Source organism: Emydura macquarii, unplaced genomic scaffold (assembly GCF_026122565.2).
Source record: "Emydura macquarii macquarii isolate MOO-44397 ecotype Brisbane River unplaced genomic scaffold, CSIRO-AGI_Emac_v2 contig_587, whole genome shotgun sequence".
NCBI classification, from domain to species: domain Eukaryota; kingdom Metazoa; phylum Chordata; order Testudines; family Chelidae; genus Emydura; species Emydura macquarii.
Window position 1 is genome coordinate 3,633,779 of NW_027130724.1, and position 24,249 is coordinate 3,658,027.

Consider the following 24,249-nt stretch of genomic DNA (forward strand, 5'->3'; position numbering starts at 1 on the left):
TATGGGGATGGCCTGTCTTGCTGATACTTGCGGGGACAGAGATGTGCTCTGGACTCAACCTAAGTAGCACAGCCACGTATTAGCTCATTGCCCTGTTCCCCCTACCCTGATTTTCATTTATGCAACTGGGATGGCTCTAATCTTGCCTTACACAGCAAGACCCTTTCGTTTGATGGCTCCCTCTCCTAAAGCAGCTCCCAGTTTAGCTGTCCTCCTCTCTCTGCTTCAGAGCTGTTTCACTGCAAATTCCCTGCCTGGAGCCTGCTGACTGAATCCAGGGAGTACTTATGTCAGTCAGAGGCGTTCATGTCAGTGCCAGCCACACGGGAGGGCAGTGCTGCTGTTCTGAGAGGGGACTCCATAGTGGTCATATTGAAATGGCAATATTTTTATGTATATATTGCTGTAAGTATTCATGGCTTTGTGTAGCAGACAAACTGCCTCACTTCAGTAACGAAGTCCTGCCATGAAAGAATTGCTGTCTTAAAGTACAAGCTAGTTGGATTCAGTTTATACACACAGGTCATCACAGCTGGTATTAGGGCTTATTGAAATTATTTTTAGATGAAAGATAGGCTTTTCAGGCAAGTGAAAATTTGTATTGGAAGCACCTGTCTGCTTTCATCAAAACATTTCAATTCTTTTTTGGAAAATGGAAATATTTTCTGTTTTTGAGCCAACATTTTTCTTCGTTTGTTTGTTTGTTTTCAAGAAAAAAATTCAAAATTTTCCATAGGGTGAAGAATGACCCATGTTCCAACCAGCTCTAGCTGGAACACTTTGTGGAAGAGCTGGGTTCTCAGAAATGGTTTGGAGGAGATGGGAGGGGCTTAGCTGGAAATCCACTGGACTAGACAAATCTGCAGCAAGCAAAATATCAGAGACATTTTGCTCAGTGGATGTCTCCTGGGGTTTTCTTGGTGTACATTCCACAACCAGACCAGCTAATGATTTAGCTTTAGTTGCATACAAACTTCTTCTTGAACGGGTAGAGTCCCAGATACCCACATTGCTTGGGCAGCACCAGGCAGCTCTGTATAATGAAGAATCAATGGGCACAGAGGAATGTTGGCCATCTGTTAGATAGGGAGGTTTGAAGAGATGGGGTTCAAGTAACTGGGATTCATTGGGTCTGCTCTGGGTGCTTAGCAAGCTAAAACATTTCATCTTTGAGGCTGGATTTAAGGTTTCTTCAGATAAGGGGTTCCGTATGTGTCTTTCTAAGAAATCCAGGATGAATGGCCCTTGCTCTAGCATACCTCTGGCGATCCAATGTTTGCACACATCACCTGTCTCCATCTGGCCTGGTAGAGCAGGTACAGCATACCAAGCAGTAGAGGAGAGCCAGGCTTCCCCAGCACAGTTGGATGTTTACATTTTACAGGAGTCTTCTGTCCAGAGATGACCATGTATGAGATCCTGTTTTCTCTCTCTCTCTATCTTGCTTTCAGATAAGAGTCTGATGTAAGCTTGCAGCAAGAAGGCAGTTCAGAGTACACATCCCCTCCTAGAGAGGCCCTACTAAGGTTGGCAAGTGCGTGAGATCAGATCTCACCTTGTCCTTAACTTGACCTTGTGGCTAGGTAATATAGTGCACATCTACTTGTCTCCAAAGGGTTAAACGTGGCTCAGCGGGACACTTGCCTGTGACAGTCTGGTGCATGAAGGCCTTTCAGTCTGGATGATCATCACTATGGGAACTGGGTGCCTAACTTCCTTGGATAGCCCCAGCCAAAGTGCTGTAAACCTTCTCATTCTAGTTTGTAAGTGAGCAGTTGCAAGATGAGATTTAAAGGGTATTTTGAGTGAGACCCAGGAAACCTGACTTTCAGTTCCCTGCTTTAATGATGTTACTCATTGCCTCTACCAAACAAAGACCTACCCCAAATGTGAAACTCACAAACTTCAATGAAAGGTTGAGACCACTGCCTAGCATGGTGACCAATGTTGTCTTGTTTCCTTGGGCTCCTCATCTGTCTGCCTGTATCCATCTGTTGTTTCTCGTCTTTTAGTTACACAGTAAGCTCTTTGGGGCAGGGACTCTCTTTTTGTTCTGTTTATAGCACCTATCAGAGGAGGTTCCTGGTCCATGACTGAGCTGCAAGGTCCTTCTGTAATACAAACAATAAATAATAATGTCCTATTCTTGGTGTGAGAGGAGCAGAGTTATTGTTGCTCCTCCATCCTTGACTCCCCCAGTCTCCTTTGACATTGCCACTGCACAGAGGGTGATTTGTGTGCTGTGATGCATAGATTGAGAGGGGTCAGTACAGGATAGCAGCTTTTGAATTTCCCAGTTTGTGGCTTTACTTCACACCAAGTGTAATGCTGACATCCTATCTACATCCTTCTGGGCGGCTTAATTGGAGCAGCTCCTCAATAGCATGTTGTGTATTGGCTTTTCTGGCCCCTTGTACAATTGTGGCTTCCTCAATCTGGCAGGTGCCTCTTATTGTTCTTTTTCTGCCTCTTTCACAGCTGGAACATCAACTACAGTCTCTGAACTCTGAAAAGCTGGAGACCCGGGTGCAGAACGAGCGGCTCCGGCTTCTGAATGAAAACCTCCTGGAGCAGCTGGAGAGAAGCAAGTGGGAGCTGGAGGTAGCCAAAGGGCATCTGGAGCGTCTCCAGAAGGAGGCTCAGTGTGAACAGAAGCAGAAAGACAGGTGTGGCTGGATGGAGGTTACAGAATATGCTGGGGAAGCTGTCAGCTTCTTGTGCAGAACAACTTGCTGGTAGCCAGTAAGAGGAGATGTCTAGTGTTTAAGGAATAGGACGGGGAATCTGGAGACCTGGGTTCTATTACTGGTTCTGTCATGAGCTCAGTGCCTGATCTTGGGGAAGACAAATAATCATCCTTGTGGTGGTTTTCTCATTGATAAAACATGAATAGTACTAATAGCCCCCTGCTAGGGGAATTGTGAGACTAAATTAATGTGTTAATAGATGCATGGCTAGAAAGCAAAGGCAAAGAATTATTATTTTTATTTAAAGCAGTAGCGGGGGTTCTTTCATGTGTACTCTCCAGTTTATTGTAGCCGCAGTAGAGTGGCTACAATCATTGTATCACCAATCTGTTGTAACCACCGGGGGGTACATTTCTTCAGCCTTTAGCTAATAACAACACTTAGCTCTAATACAGCAGTTTTTCATCTATTCATATCATGGTGCATTACAAACCAAGGCACGTACCTGTCATGATCCATGGGTCTCAAACCTGGGCCCACAAGGTTCATGAGAGCAGCCATGCTCCAGCTGGCAGTAGCTTATCTGGGACCTACAAAGCCTTGCCCCAGTGTGAGGCTCTGCCCCTGAAGTTGGATTGGCAGGGTCCCAGGACAGCAGATTGGCCTACTGGTCCTACTTAAAGCAGAAGCAGGGACCGGGACAGGAAGGTGTCTGAACAACTGGCCTCCATCCTGCTCTGGACTGTGTGCCTTGTGCTTTCTGCTCCTGCTTCATCCCAGTCCAGTCTGACTCCTAGCATCTGACTTGTGGTTCCTGACCTCCAGCTTGTCTCCTGCTTCTGACCCCCAGTATCCTGAGGCAGCTGACTCTTAACTCCTGTATTGTGACTGCACACTCTGGCTCCAGCTACTAAGTGGGACTACCTGCAACCCAGCCATGACATTATCCCTATTTTTCAAGTGGGGAAACTGAGGTGCGGAGAAGGAAAGTGACTTGCCCAAGGCCATACAGTGGGAGCTAGTGGCAGAATTAGGAGGAGAATTCAGGTCTTCTGGCTCCTGAGCCAGTCCTCTATTCACTGAACTATCATTGCAGTGGCAGGCTTGTACCTCTAGCAACATGACTTGCATGTGCATGAGAGAGAGAGTGAGAGAAGGAGGAGGGATTTTCCAACTTTTCTAGTCTTTCTCTTAACCTTGTTTCTTGTTCTTTTCCTTTTTTTCCCCTTCCCCTCCCCTTAACTCAGGGATGTCTTTAGAGTCTCTAAGAACATGCAGAAAGAGAAACAAAGTCTTCTTCGACAGCTGGAGCTCCTCAGGTAAGGGGGAGTGTTGAGAGACTGCAACTTCCCTAGAGCGGAAACTGGAGAAGAGGTGGAAGGGTTGGGGGGCGTTATCCACCACACAGCTAGAAACGGGTTCAAAACTCCAGCAGTGCACAGGAATGCTTGGCTTCCAGAATTAGTGACTGTTTGCGGTGGGAATTGGGAATCATCCAACCAATAGCCAAAGGGATTCGGGCTGGTTAATTAGCTCTGGTCTCTTCTGGCTAGCTTGTTTCCAGATGTGCCAACGAGGCTGAAGCACCTTACAAATTCTTTGTCTCTCGTGGAAGCTATAGTAATGTTTAATATATTTCAATGGCATCCATAGATTCTCTGAGGGACAAGTATGACCATCTAGTCTGACCTCCTGCATAAGACAGGCCACAGATTGTCACTCAGCGATTCACACAGTGGAGGGAATTATTTCCTCCTGTTTAAGGGAATACTATGGAGTTCCATCATTATCTGGACTGAGGCCCACACCCCACCCATCTGGCAAGAAGGGGGGCCTTATTTCCCTAATTATCTCTCCTTCTAGAGCAGCGGTTCTTAAACTGTGGTACACGTACTACCAGGGGTACGCAGGCCACCTCCCAATGGTACGTGTCCACCTGCTGCTGGGGGGCTGGCCAAGAGCTGCTCCAGTGCCGGCTCCGCCCCCAAGCAGCGCAGCAGCCGCTCCCCTCTCCCGGCCCCACCCCTTCCCCCCTGCCCCTATAGGTGGTGGTGCTACAGGGGGTGGCTTTTTATGTTGATGGCATGCAATGTGGTAGAGTTTGGGAACCGCTGCACTAGAGCATCTCTGCCCTGCTCCCAATGAGCACTTTGTAACCCCTCTGCTTGTCTCTCTCTAACCTTCCCTTGGAGCAGAGAGATGAACAAGAAGCTTCGGGATGAGCGAGATGCCTTTGAAGCCAAGAAGCTGGTTAGTCTCAAAAAGAAAATCCTAATCCCCAGCCACTGCCCTTTTGTCTGCTGCTGTTCTTGTCACCACTCCGGGGCCCTGCACTTCCATGGGGGACACTGACCAAAGTACCCGAGGCCTGGTGTAGCCCTCGGATAGACTTCCACGTCCCTCTCCGGGTTCCGGAGGGCGCGGCCCTGATTGCATTCAGGCTGGTGGGAAGGGACTGCTGGAGTCCATTGCCCTGTGACTGTTCTGAAGGGGGAGCCCACGTGTGGGGACCTGGTGTGTTTGTGACTGAGCCGGGGAATTCAAGGCAAGGATGTGCCTGGTGCAGAATCCCACACCTGAGGCCTATGTTAACCTGAATGACAGTGAGGGAGTAGAGTCCCAGAGAGCTTGTCTGCTTGCTGGCACCCGTTTCTGCAGCCTCCATACCCCACTTGCGAGTCATACCCCTCTTTCCTTTGTGCCAGCCTGCCCCCAACCCCAGCCCTGTCAAATGTGCTGCACAGATGGGCAACAGCAAGCCCACAATTAGGGAGATGGGACTCGGACCCCATCAAGGAAGGGGAACAGCACCACACGGTTCACTATGGGCCTCATCTTCATTGCCTTCACCCACAGTCTGATCGTCTTGGAGACGCAGCCTCGGATGGGGGGTGAGCAGAGCCATTGGCACCCTATGATGCCTGGGGCAGGCAGGCTCACCGACATCCCACCATTTACTTAGAATAGAGGTCTCCAAACTTTTAAAATCATGCCCCCCCTTCCCCCTAATGTAATCTGCCCATGCCCCCCTTCCCCAGGAGCTGTGGTCGGGAGCGGGCCTGCGGTTGGAACTGTGGGCCGAGGCTGGGGCCAGAGCTGCAACTGGGGCCGCAGCCAGGAGCGAAGCCAGCACCAGGAGCAGAGCCAAGGCTGGGGCCGCGGCTGGGGCCAGAAGCAGGGCCGAGTGCTGGGGCTGTGGCTATGAGCCAAGCCCAGGGGCAGGGCCGGCAGCTGGGAGCAGAGCCGCGGTTGGGGACGGGGCTGGAGCAAAGCTGGGGGCAGAGTAAGGCTGAGTGGCTCTTCCTCCCCACCCCCTGTGGGGGCTGGCTCAAGCCCTGCTGCACACCCCTGAATGTTCTTCCACACCCCCTTAGGGGAGCGCACTCCACAGTTTGGGGACCACTGACTTAAAAGCTGGATGGCCTTTAAGACTAGTAAGAGCATGTGGCATACATGGAAGTCCTTGTGGCCCCTTCATTCATCCTGCAGCAAAGCTCCTTTCCCATCCTTGCAATAAGGGCTCATCTTCCCCCAACCCTGCCACCGTGCTCCACTGGTGAAGACTTGGAGGGAACAGCCTTCCAGCAATGTCAATGAGCATGCAAGGAGGGGATGCAGCAAAGCGGAGGGCTGGGATAATGAGGATCCAACATGTCCAAGCCAGGCTGGCACTTGGGTAGAATCCAGTAAAACCAGCAACACCAGTGTGATGAAATGTGAACTGAAGTGTGGTGGAAGCCGTGCCAGAGGTCCCGCCTATGCTTTGGCTGCGAGCTGCTCCTCCTGGAAGAAAAGCTGGAGTAAAATCCAAAGAAGGAAGGGCTTGTTTCAGAACAACTTCATTGTATTGACTCTTTCTTTTGGGGCTCAGGGGCGATAGTTGTTTTGGAATCCTGCATGGGAATTTGTTGAAGCTGCTAATAGCGTGCGTGAGTGTAGTGGTGCCAGCTGGTGGTAGATATCTGGCCGCGATCTAATCGTTTATACTGGCTATAGCTGGAATCCACCCATTCAGAGCACATGATTCCAGGCAGGCTTCCAACTCTGCCTGTGTACTGGGTGAAAAGTACTAGCTAAGGCATCTGGAGGAGGTGCCAGCTCACCTGTTCCAGAGTGTCTGCGGTTCCTGCTGCACCACAGAGACAGTATGCAATAACTCCGGATATCCAGTCCAGTTGCTGGCTTTTTTATCATCAGGCTTGCATGTGATTGGAATGTTAGCATACTGCCCTCTTCTGGAAAAAGAACCCAATAAAACCAGATCACTTTATTGCAGAGTCCCATGCAAACAGGAAAAATACCTTTTTCACTGTATTCTGCTTCAATGCCAGGTCTTGCCTCTCAACTTCTGAGGTCCAGTAGGTGGGGCATTGAGCTCTATGGTGGGTTGTTGGGATGATGACTGCTTTCTTGGCATCTTCACGTGTCTTCGTAAGGATCGGTTTGTGTAGAGGAAACCTTTCCTGTCCCCCATCCTTTTACCTTGATTTCAAACTGAGACAGTCATACTGGTGCAAGGCATTGGTGAGCTTGTTTGCACTGGTTCAGTGGCATTGGTGCAAATATATGAATAATTTCACAGTGTGGCCAAGGCCTTAGCATCCTCTTCCCCTTCCTAGAGGTTCAGCTCAGATTTCAGCCTATTGTGATATCACCATCCTGGTCCTCCACCAGTATGAAGGAAGTCAGGGCCTGGTATTTCTAATAGTAAATAAGATGGGGGAAATGACCCCCTTTGAGGAAGTCTAGATAGCCTAAAGAGCAGAAACAGAATCAGTTTGTTTTGTTCAAGAGCAGACACATTCAGCAGACACAGAGTAACAATACAGACAAACCTCCACTCGAAGATATTTCTGCTCCATAACTGTGGGTCTCCTCTGTCTTAGATGGTTGTTTTAAAACGATTTTAATTGAAGGGGGTGCTGACTATAGGAAAAAGTTAGCAACTTACTCAAGGAAACACAGATGCCATTAAAGATGTCAGAAAACACTTCGGTACCGAACATAGTGCACTTGAGGTACAGACTGCATCTTAGAGGGGAATCTGTCCCTGAGCCCTTGCCTGTCCATTGCATTGAAAACTCAGTCCCATTCAAAATTATAGGTAAAAAAAAACTCACTGATCATGTCATCCTTTTTTATTTTAGGAATTTATGGGCCAGATCCTCATCGGGTGTAAATCAGCATTCAGAGTTCAAATGAAGTCAGTGGAAGGGTGCTGATTTACATGCTGTATGTGAAATGTTACTGTACAGAGTTAGCAACTGAAACCTCAGTTACCCATAGGCTTGGATTCACCATAGACAGCAGTTAAAATCTGCTCCTGAAAAAAGCCAGTTCAGCATTCAGGCAAGACCAGCTTCCAGGCCACTTCATCTGTTACAACAATAGTTGGGTCTCTTATTTGGAACCATTCAAACGTTTAGCTATTGTTTGTGTGTGTGTGAGCGTGCATGAGTGGCACAATGTGTATTCAAAGCATGAGCCAGATGCTAGGTAGGGTATGGCTGTTGCACAGAGTCCAGTTCAGGGGTATGCATGCAAAGATGGCATAAAGTTCACTTGCCATTCTCTGCACCAGCTATAGCTCTGTCCAGGGCTGGTCCCCTTGTGCTGCATTAGAGCAACCTGAGGGCTGCTCTGACTTGTGCTAGCTGTAACAGACCCAAGAGGCTGAAGTGCAGCCTAAGAATGCCATGGCCCAGAGGTGCAGCCTTTCCCCTTCTCCCTTCTATGCTGGTAGCAGGGCGGGTCAATGGTGTAAGAACCCCGACATCAGCTGTGCAACCTTGGCCAATCAATTTCATGCTGCTTTAAGAGCAGGTCATGCTGGTGGTATGGTGCAAAGCAGCCTCATGGAAGAGTCTGTCCCTCGAGAGAGAGAACTAATAACCTGGGTGGGTTATAATGGGAACTGCATTCAAAGGCTGAATGAGGCTGAGGCATGTGTTCCAGACACAGGGCTTTCTTGCCACGGTGAACCCCTAGCTAGGGGGCGCTTTGGACTTCCCAGCCTGGTGTTTCTATTAATATTGGACTAGTGGGATGAGCATGCTGCTTTTCAAGCCAGGGATTCTGGTGGTCAACCAATCTAAATCTCATTTCAATATGAAGTAATTCAAGGCCCATGCAGCTCTTGGGGACATTGATTTGCAGCTGCTTCCTTATAGGGCGTCTGCCGACTGGCTGGTGATGCAAGGTCTATCCATCTGCAGCAGCAATGGGGCGTTTTTCTACCTGGCCTTTTCTAAGGATCTGGCGTGTGTGTAACAGAGACGCTCGTGGAGAGGGAATAGATCTATTTTTTAAATATGCAAATAGTTCTTTGCAAATCTTAGGAAGGATAATGTTATTTCTATGAAATGAAGGTGTAAGGAACAAGGTGTTCTCTTATAGCAAACATATGGACTAGAGTGAGGGGACTGTACGGACCTGATTGCAACAAGAACCCTGATCCTCTGCATGCTTCTGTGAAGGGTTTTATCCATCGTTCTTCCTAAAAGCTTCTAACCTTGCCATGGGCATGTTTGTGCCACCCAAGCTAACATGGTGTGGCTTGACTTCTCCCTCTAGTGGCTAGACCACAGAGAGAGATTTATGAGCAAACAGCTCTGATCCTTCAGCAGAAGTAGTACAGACTCATGCTTTTAGATCCAGAAGTCCCACATTTGATCCCCAGCCAGTATGGTGAATGTTAGCAAAGGTGCTGTCCTGAACAAGCAAAATGCCTCTATTCACCACCAGTCATGCCCTAGGACATAGACTTCCAGGACATGCCAGCAGTGGAATGTGAATGAAAACTACAGGACAGGCCTTCTTCCCTTCCCCTGCCTTTCCCCCCCAGTAAGTCTATGTATTCTGTTGTCTTCATGGAATCCTTGGCAGTGTATATTGTACAGTTGTGATGTCCTGTTTGTGTCTGTACCATCTGTGTGAAAAGCCAAAGTTACGCAAAAGCCAACAAGCCAATAAAAGCCTGATGAACCAATGAAAAAATCCCAGCAACTGTCTCTCTTTATTTTGAGAAATAGGTATTTATTTAGTAGGTAACGTTTACTCTCTGGGCAGGGCTGGGTGGTAACAGATTAGCCAGGAGTCACCTGAGCTCCAAAGGTGACTGCAGGGCTCCGAGGGATTGCCTGAGGCTCATGTGATACAGGCAATCGGGTAGCTAAGTGGTTTGAGTGCTGAGAGAATGCACTCGAATTCCATCTGCTATTCCCATTTTGACCCCAGGCATGTTTTCTCCTCCCTCCCTGGCTGAATGTCTCCAGTGCTTTGCTTCACCCTGGGAGGAATGCTTGAACCATGTGCTAACATGAGCTTTGTGAAATGGGTTACCAAGTGTGTTTTGAGCTCTTATGGTAGGGGATATGTGCTCTGTGGCTGTCTGACAATCAGGGCTCTCTGGGAAGCTGGAAAATGCCATTAAAAAGCTGCAATGGTGTATGGCATTAATTTAGCTGGAATACAGGGAGATATTGACATAACCTAGTCATGCCCAACATTCAATAGTGTTAAGCAAGGTTTGGGGTTTGAGACCTCAACCTGCTTAGCACCATGGCAAACATACCGTTAAAAATCCTTTTAACCTTTAATTAAAGATCAAGGAAAGAAAAAGAACCAGTTAAAGCATTTGAAACATAAAGCATTCAATAAGGGTTGGCTTTAACAACATCCCTTGGTCCCTTTCCTTTTAGCAGGAGTTTAGAAGGAAAAACCCCCTTGTCTGACAGTATCTTGGGTGGTATCAAAGATGGTAACAACCGGCCTTTTGGGTAAAAGAGAAGTTAGGTGAGATGGGCTGGCGCTGTTGCTGCCACTGTTAGTCTGACCCCATTTCATCTCAGGTGGTGGTTGGGATTGAGCAATAGCTGGTAGGGGTGGCAATGTCTTCTGGATCTCTCCCTCTGGCCCAGTTTGGTCAGGACATCTCTCAGGATTAGGACGATGAAGGCTCGGGGCCCCAGGAGATGATGGGGTCATCAGCCAGGATGGTGAAGCTAGGTCCAGTAACTTCCAACTGTTCTTCTATTTTCTCCCCCCAAAGTCTCACCCTCAAAGAGAATGGTGGTTGGAATAGCCCATCCCCTTGTTATCTGGTCTACCAGTTTGACCTAATAGCTGACACAATGGTTTTGGTTCATTGTTTTCCAGTTCCGTATCTTCTGTTGTTACCAAGCATGAGTTCAGCATAGTTTGTCAATGTGGCCTTTTTTTTTTAAAAAAAAACTAGTTTAGTTTCTCTGCCTGGTTCTCTTGAACCTATTTATAACAGTCATTACTAACAACAACTTGACCTACGTGCCATCAACATTTGTTATTACAGGTTATTGTAACATCTTAGGAATTTTCATACACTCCTACAATTAAGCTCGCGACTGTGGTAACTTTGTCGGCCCCGTTATCACAACAGGTGCCACAGTGACATGTTCTTCTTAAACACACATGCACATTAACATTAAATCCCTACTGGAGAAGTGATTTTTCTCGCCTACTATTCCTATGGTGTATGCATGGCTTTCCACATAGTGCAAGCAGGCGGTGGTCCTGGTGCTGGTGGTACCCTTTGAGGAGATAGTACCAGAATGGAGCACTGATCCCTCTCCATCTGCTGCAGTATCTACACATGATGGGATTAGGTGAACAGGGGTGCAACAGTTGTGCTTAAGAACAGAAAGTGTGCAGTAACCAGTTAACCTCTAGCTTTATGAGATACTGATCCATACAGAAGGGCAGTGTGATTCCATACTTAACCGGAAATGCCGGTTTGCCATAATCTTTTTGATCAGGACCCCGCCTTCACCATCTCAAAGTATGAAAAATCATAGGTCAGACCCAAATTCAGCTAGTTATTTCTGCTTATGCTGAGAATAAGGCTGTTGGTTTTCACTGGGACCATTTGTGTGCTTAAAGATAGGTGCATGCTTAAATACCTTCCAGAATCAGGACCTAGAAATGTAATTTATTAGTTACAGTGAAAATCTCCTGAATCTCTCCATTATGACTTCTAATTTCATGTCATTCTTTCACCCCCTTACACATCCACCCAAAGCTGTTGGCTATTAGTTGGACTCAATTGCTGTACAGCCCAAAACCTTTAAAGGGCTGAAAAACCATCTCCCTCATCAAGCTGGAGCTCCCATTCACACGGTGGGGTTTGAGCTGGTTCCATCTGGTGCGTGATCATTCGGCTGATGTATCCTAATTGCTCTTTTCATCCCCTCTCTTTAATTTCCAGGCACCTCAGAGCAAAAAGCCCATGTTGAAGAAAGGGTCAGTGATAGGCAATTACCTGTTGGAGGACAAGCCAGTCAAACGGTTAGACAGGAATCTGTGTCGTTAGTTGCATGCCATAAGTCTGTGGGCAGCTGCGCCAGCCTGCTGGCCCATCTGTATTCTGTGTCTGCTCCCCCACTACGTGGGCCAATGATAGGCTTGGGTTAATTGTTGGAGATTAATAGGTTGCAGCTTGATGGGGGTGGGAGCTTCTAGCAGGTGTTCTTCGTCTATAAATGAGGCTTGCACTGGTGCAACAATGTGGGTAGCTGACTTCAGTTGTTGGAATCAAGGCAAATTCCCCATGTAGACAAAGCTACAGTGCTGACCTCCCATGGATGGTTGCCCCTTTAGAGCAGTGATGCTACTAAAGTGGTTAAATTGCTCAAATCACAAGGACTAATTTTAAGAAATAATCTGTAGTTGTGTGGGCCCAATTTTGCCCCTGCAGCTAAAAGAGTCTGCAGTTAACTCCTGGTGTGTATGCTCCTTTGTCCAAGAACCTGTTTACCAAACTGGATGCAAAACCCTTTTTTTACCCCTGCAGACTTAGTGGCCACATTTTTAAGCCCCTGGTAAAAATATGGCTTACAACATCTTGAGCTGGGAGGGAATTTGAACAAGCTGGGAAGGACCCTTGAGCCCCTTGCTGAGATTCTGTCCAGTGGGACCAGATGGTGATATTGCCCTCCTGCTCTTCTCCAGAGCTCTTCCTTTGGAAATCCAGCACACAGCTGCTGGCATGTGATGATCCAAAGGGTTTCGCAGGGCCAGAGACTTGGAGATTGGGGTTGTGTGGAGAAGAGGAGGAGTGCTTGCTGATCATCCTTCTGTTCCCATTCTTGCTCTCGGACTACATCATGTTACTTAAGAATTCTTAAAACGCAGGAGAGCTTGTAAACTTGCAGCTGTGACACTCCCCCTGAGGTGGGGGTTTGCTTTCAGTGGCCTTTGCCTCTTAACTCCATAGTTCAGCCAGTCGTGCTTGTGAATCTCTAGGGTGTGAAGAGAGGGTTATGCACATTTCTGTTCTCCAAAAGCCGGCATCCAGGGCAACATGTGTGTGCTTTCTATGGGTGAGAATGTCATTTGGTTAACTATTCTCCATCACTGCCAGTCTGACCACCCTATGATACAGGCAGGTAATGAATTTTCACAGCCCTCGTGGTATTGGCCACGTGCAAGCTTAGGGGAGAGGGAAAATATCTGACCCCTGGCCCATCCACTAGTGTCTTGTGTAAAAGGTATTTACCATGTATATTCAGTGTGAGCTCGATACAGTTGTGAGCATGATACCCTAAGATTAGGCATGCGTCTCTTCCTTCCCCCCCCCATCTCCTTTGGACCTGATCTAGTGTCCATGGAAGCTAAAGAAAATATTTCCGTTGAGTTCAGTGTGCACTGGTTCAAGTCCTTGCTTCAGTTTTACATCTTCCCTTTCCCTTCTTCTAGTTCCTTAACAATGGCAAGCCAACTTGGCCATAAAACGCTTAACAGCGCCAGTTCCTCACTTGTGTGCTCCAAGTGCTCATGATTCCCCAGAACCTAGCGAATTATTCCAAAGGTGGTTGTTCTCCCTGCCATCCTATTATCCTCAAATATGACAGACTGCACACGTTGGCCTGCCTGAAGCCCTATAATCCTCTCTCATAGTGGAGACATGGCTTCAAACACATGCAGCAGATGGCAGTCATGCAGCAGTTTCACAGCTACAACATAGTGGGTGATGACCCCCTTGACCGTCTGCTCTAGGGAAAAGCTTCACTGCAGTTGAGAGGTCACCTGGGGAAGCAGAAGGCTCCGAAGAATAATCATCTGTCAGAGCCCAGATCTTTGATTTCTTCTTTCCCCTGAGCCAGTTGTATGTGGTGATAAAACACTTTTTTTTAGAACTGGTTGCAGAGATAACACTGCAGTAAATGATAGAATCAGAGAAATGTAAGGATGGAAGGGACCTTGAGAAGTCATCAAGCTCAGCCCCCTGTACTTGGGGAGGTTGGGGGAAATGTGAGTGCTCCACAAAACTGTGGCTGCTAATAATGGACATGTTCTAAGGCGCACATATTGGATTAAATTAGAAATTGAAAAAACGGAGTCGTTCTCGCAGTGTCTTGTTTTTCCTCTCCCCACCAACCCCCAGTTCCTTTCGCCCGTTTTTCTTTCCCCATTCCAGTGGCAATAGGAAAAAGGAAGTGGGGGGGAAAGTGGGATGGAGAGAGAGAGAACCAAAAGCTGAAAGAACCAAAAAACAGAAAAAAGAAATTTTCTATTAAAAAAAAAAAAAAAATCATGCAAAATTCAAAAAACCCCAAACATTGCCCTTTTTAGAAACGTGCCAAATATGATTGGCTACAATTTTTTTTTTCTTGAAATTCCCCCTGTGTTTTGAGCACCTCTAATTACAACAAAGACATAAGAAGCTGTTTGAAACGGACTCTTAGTCAGCCTGTCCATACCCCTGCTTGTGTCAGGATACTATTGCCACCGTCTCTGAGTTTCCTTTGAGTTTTGCTCCATTAACAGTCCTTGAACCAGTATAACATGTGGGTAAGGTCCACTAGCTGAGGCCCCAGTCTTGCAAATGCTTAAACACGTGCGTAAGTGTGTGCAGAACTGGGACGTGTGCTGTATCCTCTCCTGTCCCTTCTCCCCTAGGGAGGTTGGTCTTATGTCTCTGTGTTTGTATGTGTGTCCCCCAGTCGGTATTCTGTGTGCTCTAACTTGGTCACACTGATCATTTCTGGGAACCTGCCCTCCCCCCCCCATCCCATCTCTGGGGCACATGTGGGTCTCGGCACAGACAACTGGTTCCTGGGGATCTTCCTCTCACCTTCCTGGAGGACGTGACTGTGGAAGAGCCTAACAAGAAGAGCTGTAAATACTTCTTGGACACCACAACCAGACGGACAAAGGGAAAAGCAAGCAGCATGAGCTTTGGAGAGGGCAGCAGCTCAAGCAGCGAGAGAGAGAGGCAGCAAATGGCAGGGGCTGGTGGGAACCCAAGGATGGCTCCGAAGGGTGATGCTGACTGGAGGAAAACAGAAGATGAATTGGACAATGCTCCACTGTCCCCCAGAGGGCAGCCCATTGGCAAGGAAACCCTGGTAAGTCTCATCATTTAGGGCTCTTCCTTTTCCCTCACATGTTTACTACGGGGGGAGGGGGTGAACCTTGTGGAGATTGAGCTTTTTGAATCTCACCCCCCACCTCCAATCTCCATTGGTTTACACCAGCTGCGGTTCTGGCCCATAAAGCACAACTTGAGCCTTGGAGTCTATAAATTCTCTTCTTCGCCTCTTCTCTTCTCACCCTCTTTTCCCTAAATTCAGGCACCCGAACCAGTCAGTTCCTCCCCGGATCGTATCTTCAAAGTGGTATTTGTGGGCAACTCTGGTGTTGGCAAGAGCTCCTTCATCCATCGCTTTTGTTATGACAGGTTCTTGGCTGAGCTCAGTGCGACCATTGGTAAGTGAAAAGGTCCCCCCCCTGTGCTGCCGGGTTACAGCGGGGTGAGCCGCTGGCCTGGGAAATGAAGGACATAATGAAACATAAAAGAGGAAGCTTGAAATGATCCCACCCTTGTGTGTCTGATCCATGCAGCGCTGAGTTACCCGTAAGCACCATCTCCTTCAATATTAGTGGTGTTGAACATTTGTCTGTCCTGTATGCACCACACAGTGCTGGACACACTGTCGACATGGCCAAGATTTTTTCAAAAAGGATTAGTGATTCTGGGATGCCCAGCCTGAGACACCTTAAAGGGACCTGCTCTTCAGCGAGTGGGTTGTTGATCTCCGAATTATCCAGGAGGCTGGTCTGACCTATGGCCACCCCCTGCAAATTCTGGGGAAGAGAAAGGGAAAAGAGGGAGATGGGAAGGATTGGTGTCTTTGCTGTCACATTATTTCTTTAGGCTGCTGGAGCAGCTCAGATGACCCTGGCAATTCCCCAATAAAACGGGAGACAGAATCCCTGCCCCAAAGTGTCTACTCTTCTGTTTCACTGAAGTAATTCAGCTGATCCTTTCTATAGGCCTCATTTCCCTGTTTTCCCCTTCCCTCTCCTGCAGGTATTGATTACCAAGAGAAGAATTTAATGGTGGATAACACGCAGGTGGCCTTGCAGCTATGGGACACAGCGGGCCAGGAGAGGTAAATGAAGCATTTGAGTTCCATGCTAGGATTTCATGCTGCCAAGCTCACAGCACGTGACAGTAAGTGCTGAGAGAGGCTACTGAGTTTGCGGGCAGGGAGTGGGAGGAGCGAGCAGACCTGTATCAGGTCCTGAGGAATGTGATGTTCATTTTAACCTTAGAGGAGTTGTTAGTTGACACCAGAAGCAGTTCTGCCATCAGTGTCTGTATCACATGTCCATTCAGGAGATCTGTAGGATCTGTGGTTCCCAAGCAGGTCATGCCATGAGAAGGATGTGAATTTCAATACACCCGGAATCCTTGTCCATATAGTTAAGGTTGGGGACCCGCCTTTCCATACATCATTGCATGGGATACAAACTTGCTTTCTGGCCCTCAAAGCTCTCCTACCTAAACCGGCATGCTTCGGGAAAACAACAGGGCAGGTGGCAGCCAGAACAGATCCTGATGCCTCCAGGAGTGTTGGAAAATAGTTTTATGTAACAATGGCCTTGGCTGGGATTGTATTTAAGAGCTCCGGATTTAAAAGCATGAGCCTCTATTTCTTAAGATAAAGAACTGACTAGCTTGGAACCAGTAACACAATCCTAAACCTCTTCTGTGAGCTAGCTGCTAGAGGGGACAAAGAACCACACTGTGTTAGAGTGGCTACATTAATTTACTGCGTGCTACTCCTGTTTAATTACGATGTGTTTTGAAATCTGAATTTACCACTTCAAGGGGACCATTTAACTGCATGGAGTGTGGCATACATACACTGCAGTTGTCTCCAACACTGTGTGTTTTTCCTCTAAGCTAGTTGTAACATGCTTTACCTGTGGCTGAATCGCACAGGGACCCTAGTTCAGGAAATCATCCCTCCTCAGGAGAGCACTTGAGCATAGGTATAAATCCCATTGAAATCAATGGGACTTTAGCATGTGCTTATAAGTAAGAAGTATAAGTAATGTAGAAAAGGCCCAAGTTACAGATCTGCCAAAACATCGCTCTGCAGAGATTTCCCTGCCCCTCGTTCCCCCCAACAAATCCTTCATTTTTCTCCCTGATCCCATCCAAATGGACTCTCCTCCCAGTCCCCTTCCCCTAACCCAGGTGTGCTTTTCCTTCCTGCTTCCTAAACACCACCCTTCTGGACAGATGGTTGTTTCCTCGCTGACTCACTGCTGCCGTGGGCCCCTCCACTGAGATGGAACCCCAAAAGTCCAAGACTCCTGCTTTTATCACCCCTGTTTGTGAGTGGGAGCCACAACTGGCTCAAGGAAGATTGAGCCTGCTGCTGCTATCACCAGGCCCTGCAAAGAGGGTCTACGTTAAGAAAGGGATCCTTCGTTTGCTTGTGAATGGGTGCTGAAAGCATCTTCGGTTTCATTTGGCTTCAGGTTTCGGAGCATCACCAAGCAGTATTTCCGGAAGGTGGCTGGTATCTTTGTGATGTATGACATCACCGCAGAGTGCTCCTTCGTGGCAGTGCGGAATTGGATGAGCAGCATCCAGGTAAGAGTGAGACACGTTTGGCCTTGTTTCTGACAGGCTGGCATTGCTCAAGAATCTCCTTTCACTGTAATGACCCCGAATGGAACTGCTCTAGAAATGAGGCCATTTGAAGCAGCCACGTTGTATGCTAGTAGAGGCCTGGAAGGTCCTACGGTCTGTAGGATATTCAAACAATATTAATCATAGTGAATAAGAGCAGATATGATTAGCTAAGCTACTATAGCTAAGGTTTGGTCTGGGTGATTGTAGTAGACAGGAATTGGGGAGCATCCTGTTAAATTGTTTGGAAGCCTCCTTGTCTTCTGTTGCAGAAGTCACCAAAACCTAGCAGAGCAACAGTGTATATATGTAGCTATGTGTAGCATGTTTATATATATTTAGTAAACCTGGTTATCTGGAACTCAGCTGTGTCAATCGGGTTTCCTAATACTCTTACTGCTGTTCAGAGAGCAAACACACGATGTGATCTGTTTTGATCAAAAGCTCTTTGAGGCAGAGACTGTATCTTACTACATGTATGTGCAGCACCTAACACAATGAGGACCTGACTTCAATTTAGAGCCTCCATGCGTTACTGCATTACTAATCATAAATAAATTCTCTTCTAACCCTTTTTCCATTTTGCTATAATTTTAACAAACAGATTCTTCTGGGATGACATTCTTCTGCAAAAGTCTCAGTCGATTTGGAAGTTTTTGTGTGTGAGTGAAAGTTTGAAAGCAAAATAATTTCAGATATATTTGAGTTGCGGGGAGGGTGAAGGAGTGAATACTTTCCCTGTATGTTCTGATTAGATATTTTGTGTACCAGTGATACAAAACTGAAGCTGAAAATGTCAAACTTTGCTTGTTTTGTGGATCACGCTGAGACATAAAAATCCAGCCAAGGTAGAAGTAAATCTGCTCAATTAGTTTTATTAATAATGTCAGTGAGTTTGCACATACCCATTAGAAATAGCTTGGTCATTTTTTTCCAAGGAATTTTAAGGACTCAGGGCCAAGATTTCAGGTGATTTCAGTGATTTCAGGTGCCGTTTTTTTTAAATCCAACTTGACACCTTAAAGGGGCCTAGTTTTCAGATTGTGCTGAGCACCCACCTTCTGAAAATCAGGCCTCTGTGAGTACCCAAAAATGGAGGCATCCAAAATCTCTAGTCACTTCTGAGAATTTGGCCCATATTTTTCAACTGACTAAGCCTGAGCACTTCAAATGTGGATGGTGCAGAGTGCTTAAGTTTGGAAACGATGAAGGGCCAAATTCTGAAGTCCTTATTCAGGTGGACTTGCAGTGAAGTTATATGGGGGTTTTACCTAAGTAAGGGACTTCAGATGTGACTCCCTGAATGACAGCTGCTGCTAAAATGCTAAGTGAAAGCGTAAATGTACTTAGCTGATTTAGCTTGTGGATTTTCAGTTAAGGATGGCTGGGTTCAGCAGACATCAAGCTGAATAGCTCCTGACCAAGGAAATTTAGGCTCCACAGGAAAAACTGGCAGACATTTAAACTCTCATAAACCCAGTAGTGCAGATTTCTTTCTTTCTTTTAAAGGTCAGCGAGACTAAATGCAACTCCTTCCCCCCAAAATTAAAATCCCACCTGCTCGCCTCCCCTTCCATTCACCAAAACCTTAGCATTAAGGCCTGATAAATCAACGAGTTGGAATCAGAACATACCCATAATTTAACTTCCTTTCACAGTGTCACTTGAAGAGCTTGCAGATCAGTTCCTAAATAAACTGAATCACCTGGCATATTGGCAAGTCCTGTAGGGTCTGAGCCTGCTTCCATGGAAGTCAACGACAAGGCTCCTATTCAGGTTGGTGGGAGCAGGATCAGCTTCAAGATACTCCTGTCCTCCAGACAGTTCTCACTGGAGCCTTGCTCTGTCTGTCCTGCAGGAAGGGATTGAGGATGGAGCCATCATCTTTCTGCTCGGAAACAAAATGGATGCAGCAGAGAGAGAGACCCAAAACGTGCCCAAGACCGAGGGGGAAAGGCTGGCAAAGGTGCCGCTCTGTATGCTACTCCAAAGACTCTATGGATTTTGCTCTGGTTTGGTTTGCATGCTCACAGCCATATTTAGGAAATGGGAGGGAACTCTTCTGTGCTCACAGCCATTGCAGGGCATGATCCTGTCCCCACTGGAATCAACAGCCAAGCTCCCATTGACTTCAGCGGTGCAGGGTGAAGTCCTTAAATGGTAATATAAAGTGGCTAGCTTGTGATGTCCCTGGCTCTGGCAGGACTTCTGGTCTCTTTCTGCTTGGGCTGGATACATCCAAAGTGACTTTCACCCCAAAGGGAGATGGTGCAGCCCACAGCATTCCCTTGAAATAGTGGCAGTTTAACCCAGGGATCCAGCCCACTCCACCAGTCCAGGTTCCATGCTCTTGACATACCCTAGTTGTGCCGGGAATGCACCAGTTGGTTATGAAATGGGAATATTTATTTTCCTGGTTTTAATGCCCAGTGATCCCTGCCTCCCCTTAGCCTAAAAGACTCTTGCACTGGGCCTTGATGCATTGAATTGTATAGTGGAACATGAGGTGCTCCAAACTGCACCCGACCAGGATCTTGACTCTCCCATGCTTCATTGCACAGCAGCCCACACAGATCAGTGAAGGGGCATTTCTGCTGTTCCTTCCAGCTAAAAAACCCAACCCAATGCTGCTCTTGGGTGCTAACACCTGGTCAGACCCTTGAACCCACAGCCCCAACCAGACCCTAAGCTGCGGAAAAAGAATGTACCTGTACCACTTACAGGATGACACTCTGTTATGCTATCAGTGGTATTACTGGCAGCATGTATGCAGCATCCTGTGAGAGTTCCAGAGAGGGATGCTGTTACACAGTGTATGTGGAGATGGAGGATAATTCTTTGCAAGTGCTGGAGATGGGGAAGAATCGTTCCCCAATGCATGTGTGTCTAGGTGAGGGTGGTGGTGAGAGTGGCAGAAATTATCTTCTCACTCTCCTTTCCTGCAGGAGTACAAAGCTATCTTCTATGAGTGCAGTGCTAGGACTGGCTATAACATCCTGGAGCCCATGCTGCATATGGCAAGGTCAGTGGAATGGAACAGAATCACCCTTGCGCCTTTTTCAATCACGGCCTAGTTGCTACAATCTCTCTCAGGTGCAGGCAAGGAGAAGGGGTGTTAATCTAAGATAGAATTTGGTCCCAAATGAGAAGTTGGATTGGCAGATGGTTCTGGTGACTCAACAGGCTGAGGGGTCAACATGCCAGGGGAGTGGTTGTTATTTTCCTCTGTGGTTGGAAAGTACCTAGCACATTTTGGATACTACCACAGCCTAAGGAAAGATCAGAGTTCGTCAAAATGTTTTGAACACTTTTTTGGTTTTGTTTTTGAGGTTTTTTTGGGCCAAAAAAGGCCTTTTAAAAAAATTCCCCAAAACTTTATTTTATACGGGTAGTTCAGTTTTTATAGGATACCTCAGAAATTTAATTTTGTGTGTGCGCGCATGTGTGTATAATATATAATTGATATTTCTGGGTTTTTCTATGAAAACTGAACAATTTTCATTTTTCATTTTTATCAGTTTTCAGATTTTCCTTTCTTCTAACTCCCCTCCCCCTTTATTTGTTTATTTATTTATTTATTTTGCTAGTGGCAAAATGGGAAAAGGACAGGGAAACAAAAAATGTCAAATCTGACAAATTTTCATTTTTAAATTATTTTAAAAAATTCACAAACATTGGGGGGAAAATAATTTCTCTTTGAAAGCTTTGAAACAAAAACTTTTATAACATCATTTTACAACTTTTGACCCACTCTAGTAGTTAATGATTTATTAAGCAGGAAATCCTGCTGTGTTTCTAATGTAGTGTAATAATAATACCACCAAGCTCTTATATTGTGCTTTTCATCAGGAGATCTCAAAGTGCTTTACAAAGAATGCAGCATTCCCATTTTCCTGATGGGGAAACTGAGGCACAGAGAGGGACATCACTTGCCCCAGGTCACCCAGCAGGCCAGTGGCAGGGCCAGGAATAAATCCCACATCTTTTGCGTCCAGGCCAGTACAACACACTGCCTCCTCTAGTATATTCCACTTCCTCCTCTGAGTCCATTTGGAATTTCTCACCAATATTGTGGGTCTGTCTTTTATTTAGTCCAACTCCAAAAGAAGCCCAGTTCTCACTATTGCCCTTTACTCTTCAACATCTAGTTTATTCTTGCCTGATGGGAAAGGAAGGGCCTGGATGGCTTGGCAGGAAGATGGCAGTATCAGGGTGCTGTGTTCTTGAACTGCTAATGTGTTGAACATTCCAGGTTGCTAACAGCTCAAGAGGACAAGCAGAGAGAGCGAGCCCTGCACCTGGAAGATTATCACAAGAGAAAGGGGTGCTGCACGTGATGGAGCAGAGAGCATCCCTGAGGAACGTATGGGGCTGCACATGGCTGGCTAAGCAGGTTGTCTCCCAGCAAGCTGAGAACTGGTTATCAGCTCCATAAGGACTCAAGGAAGGGGGAAACTTGACCCAACAGGGAACATCCAAGCATCAAATGAAACAAACTTGTGTGCAATAGAATCATTCTAATCTCCCTACACCCCCACCCCTATGCTCTCAGGCAGCTGCAGCATTCTCTCCCCCTCCCGCCCCCACACCTCTCCAGGGAAGATACTCTTTGAGATGTTGCATTGACCTGACAAAAATTGGTTCTCCTTTTTGCTTCCTCCTTTTGTGTCTCACCCGGATGGGAAACGCACACAGGAGAACGGAGGGTGCCTCTAATCCTCAGTTTTAAATACACTAAAGCAATGTCCAACCATTTAATAAAGAGATGATTATTTTAAACTTGGAATGAGCACTGGAAGTGTTGGTGTGTCTTAAAGGTAAAGTTCACCTGGCCTTTGGGAGCAGACTGCCTAATCAGAGTTACTCAGCTAGGGAACCTGTGCTAGGAAAGCGTGGCTCTTTGTCGCCGTCTAGCGGCTGCTCCCCTTAAAAGGTGTATGAGTCTTCTAGCAATGAGTCTTAAGGTAAGTAGCCTTTTAGTTCAAGTAGTGAATGCTTAGCTTATTCTTATGCTTATAGCTCTGTAGGTCCCTGGTTCAAACCCTAGTGTTGACCCAGATAGCACTGGTTCTATCTGGCTTTCGCACTTGTGTTTTTTGAAGGGAGGTGTAGGCCTCATAGTATTTTGATCTAAGGTTATAATGAAACCTGATCCCTATCTTCTAGGCAGGGGCATGGAGATGATGTGGCCCTAACATCTGTTGCTAATTTTACAGCTACAGCCAGCTGAGAAGGTGACAGTGGGGTAGGTGGACACTGGATTTCTTCTTTGCTCAATGCACATGGATTCCACCTGCTGGTGAAGTTTGGAGGATAGCACAGACACGCCCAAACCAAATCTCTGAAGTCTGGGGAAATTCAGCCTGGGACTGTAACTAGCCTGGGACTTGGAGGTTTGGATTCAGCTCCCGTTGACACCAAGCTAGGGAACTCCAGAGGGCTAGAATCTGTTGCAAATTCAGAGAACTCTGTAACCCTTTAGTGCCTGATGATGTGTTGCAGCTATCCCGGGAAGAAGCCTTTCTGTCCCTTGCTGGTACAGCCCCTGAAAAGCTCAGGAGAGGTCACCTCCTGATTCCCCAGTAGCTCTAATTGTTATCGCTTGCTATATAGCACACACCCAGAGCTAAGGCCCTCATCCCCCGCTTCAGGTATCAGTGAATCAGGAGCAGTGAGCAAAAAACTAGCATTTCAAATTCAATCCACACCTAATGGGAAGGGGTCCCCAGTTGCTGCTAGTTCCGTAATATTGTCTGAACTGGTGTAGAGAAGTTGCTTGCTGTGTCTCCCCTTCCTCCCTCTTCCCTCCCCTCCTCTCCCCTCCCCACAAAGTGAACTGCCTAAATTTTCTCCTGAGTGGGCATGAGCTCACTCTCTGGGATTTTCTGTTCCTCCATGGAGTTCACACCAGTGATTTCTGTAACTGAGCACAGGGTGGTGCTCTTCCATTCACAGATGAGTCAATGGGAAGGAAGGTCAGGCAGAAAGCTGCAGAGGCCGTTCCAGTGGCAGAACAGCTCTGACGCCTGCAGGCTAAACAAAGGATCAGGTGCTTGCATGCATTCCTGTATTTCCTGAATGGCTTCAGTGGGAAGGGTGGGATTTCCCAGGTGTAGCTCAGTGTCCTGTGGGGAAGGGAAATGAAACAATGGGGAACCTTTTCAAAAGCACTTGGGCCCCATTTTACAAAAGAGACTTAGGCTGCCAAGTGCCTCAGCTCTGCTCTGCACACTGTTTTTGTACCACAGTGACTGTGTCGGTTGGGAGGTGGGGAAGCGGGAAAGCTTGTTACTAATATACTCAGATCAGTACAAGCTCTGGTGTGGTCGCCGTTATACTGGGTAAAGATGCTTATGCCATTAGAGCTGTTTCCCCTTCTTTATGGGACTTAGTTCTGCTGGTTTAAAACCTTTATTCTGGTATAACTGCTGCATCCACAACAATGGGGGTGGGTTGTACTACCTTAAGCACTAAAATGGTTCAACTTTAGTGTGTGGACACGGACTAAGGGTATGTCTACACTGCCGGGGCTGCAGGGATGGATGCAGCGGGATGGATTGAGCGGGCTGTGGAAACCTGCTCAATCGATCCCCGAAG

At 47.0% G+C, this 24,249-nt stretch overlaps 1 protein-coding gene across 5 annotated transcripts in view; it reads left to right on the top strand.

Annotated features, from left to right (window-relative positions):
* Positions 1 to 23,135, top strand: part of CRACR2B (calcium release activated channel regulator 2B) — a 73,672-nt gene extending 50,537 nt beyond the window's left edge. The window contains exons 8-18 of one of the 5 annotated variants that reach the window (XR_010918430.1): positions 2,479 to 2,666; positions 3,935 to 4,006; positions 4,880 to 4,937; positions 11,929 to 12,008; positions 14,767 to 15,070; positions 15,296 to 15,431; positions 16,036 to 16,117; positions 17,499 to 17,613; positions 19,511 to 19,628; positions 20,598 to 20,674; positions 21,905 to 21,920. Coding sequence is in view for 2 of the 5 variants with exons in the window: in XM_067540544.1 (XP_067396645.1) it covers positions 2,479 to 2,666; positions 3,935 to 4,006; positions 4,880 to 4,937; positions 11,929 to 12,008; positions 14,767 to 15,070; positions 15,296 to 15,431; positions 16,036 to 16,117; positions 17,499 to 17,613; positions 19,511 to 19,618; positions 20,598 to 20,674; positions 21,905 to 21,989 (1,305 nt within the window). In the remaining 3 variants the exon portion in view is untranslated. The other 4 variants (XR_010918431.1, XM_067540544.1, XM_067540546.1 and 1 more) reach the window with 4 other exon arrangements.
* The last annotated feature ends 1,114 nt before the right edge of the window (positions 23,136 to 24,249 follow it).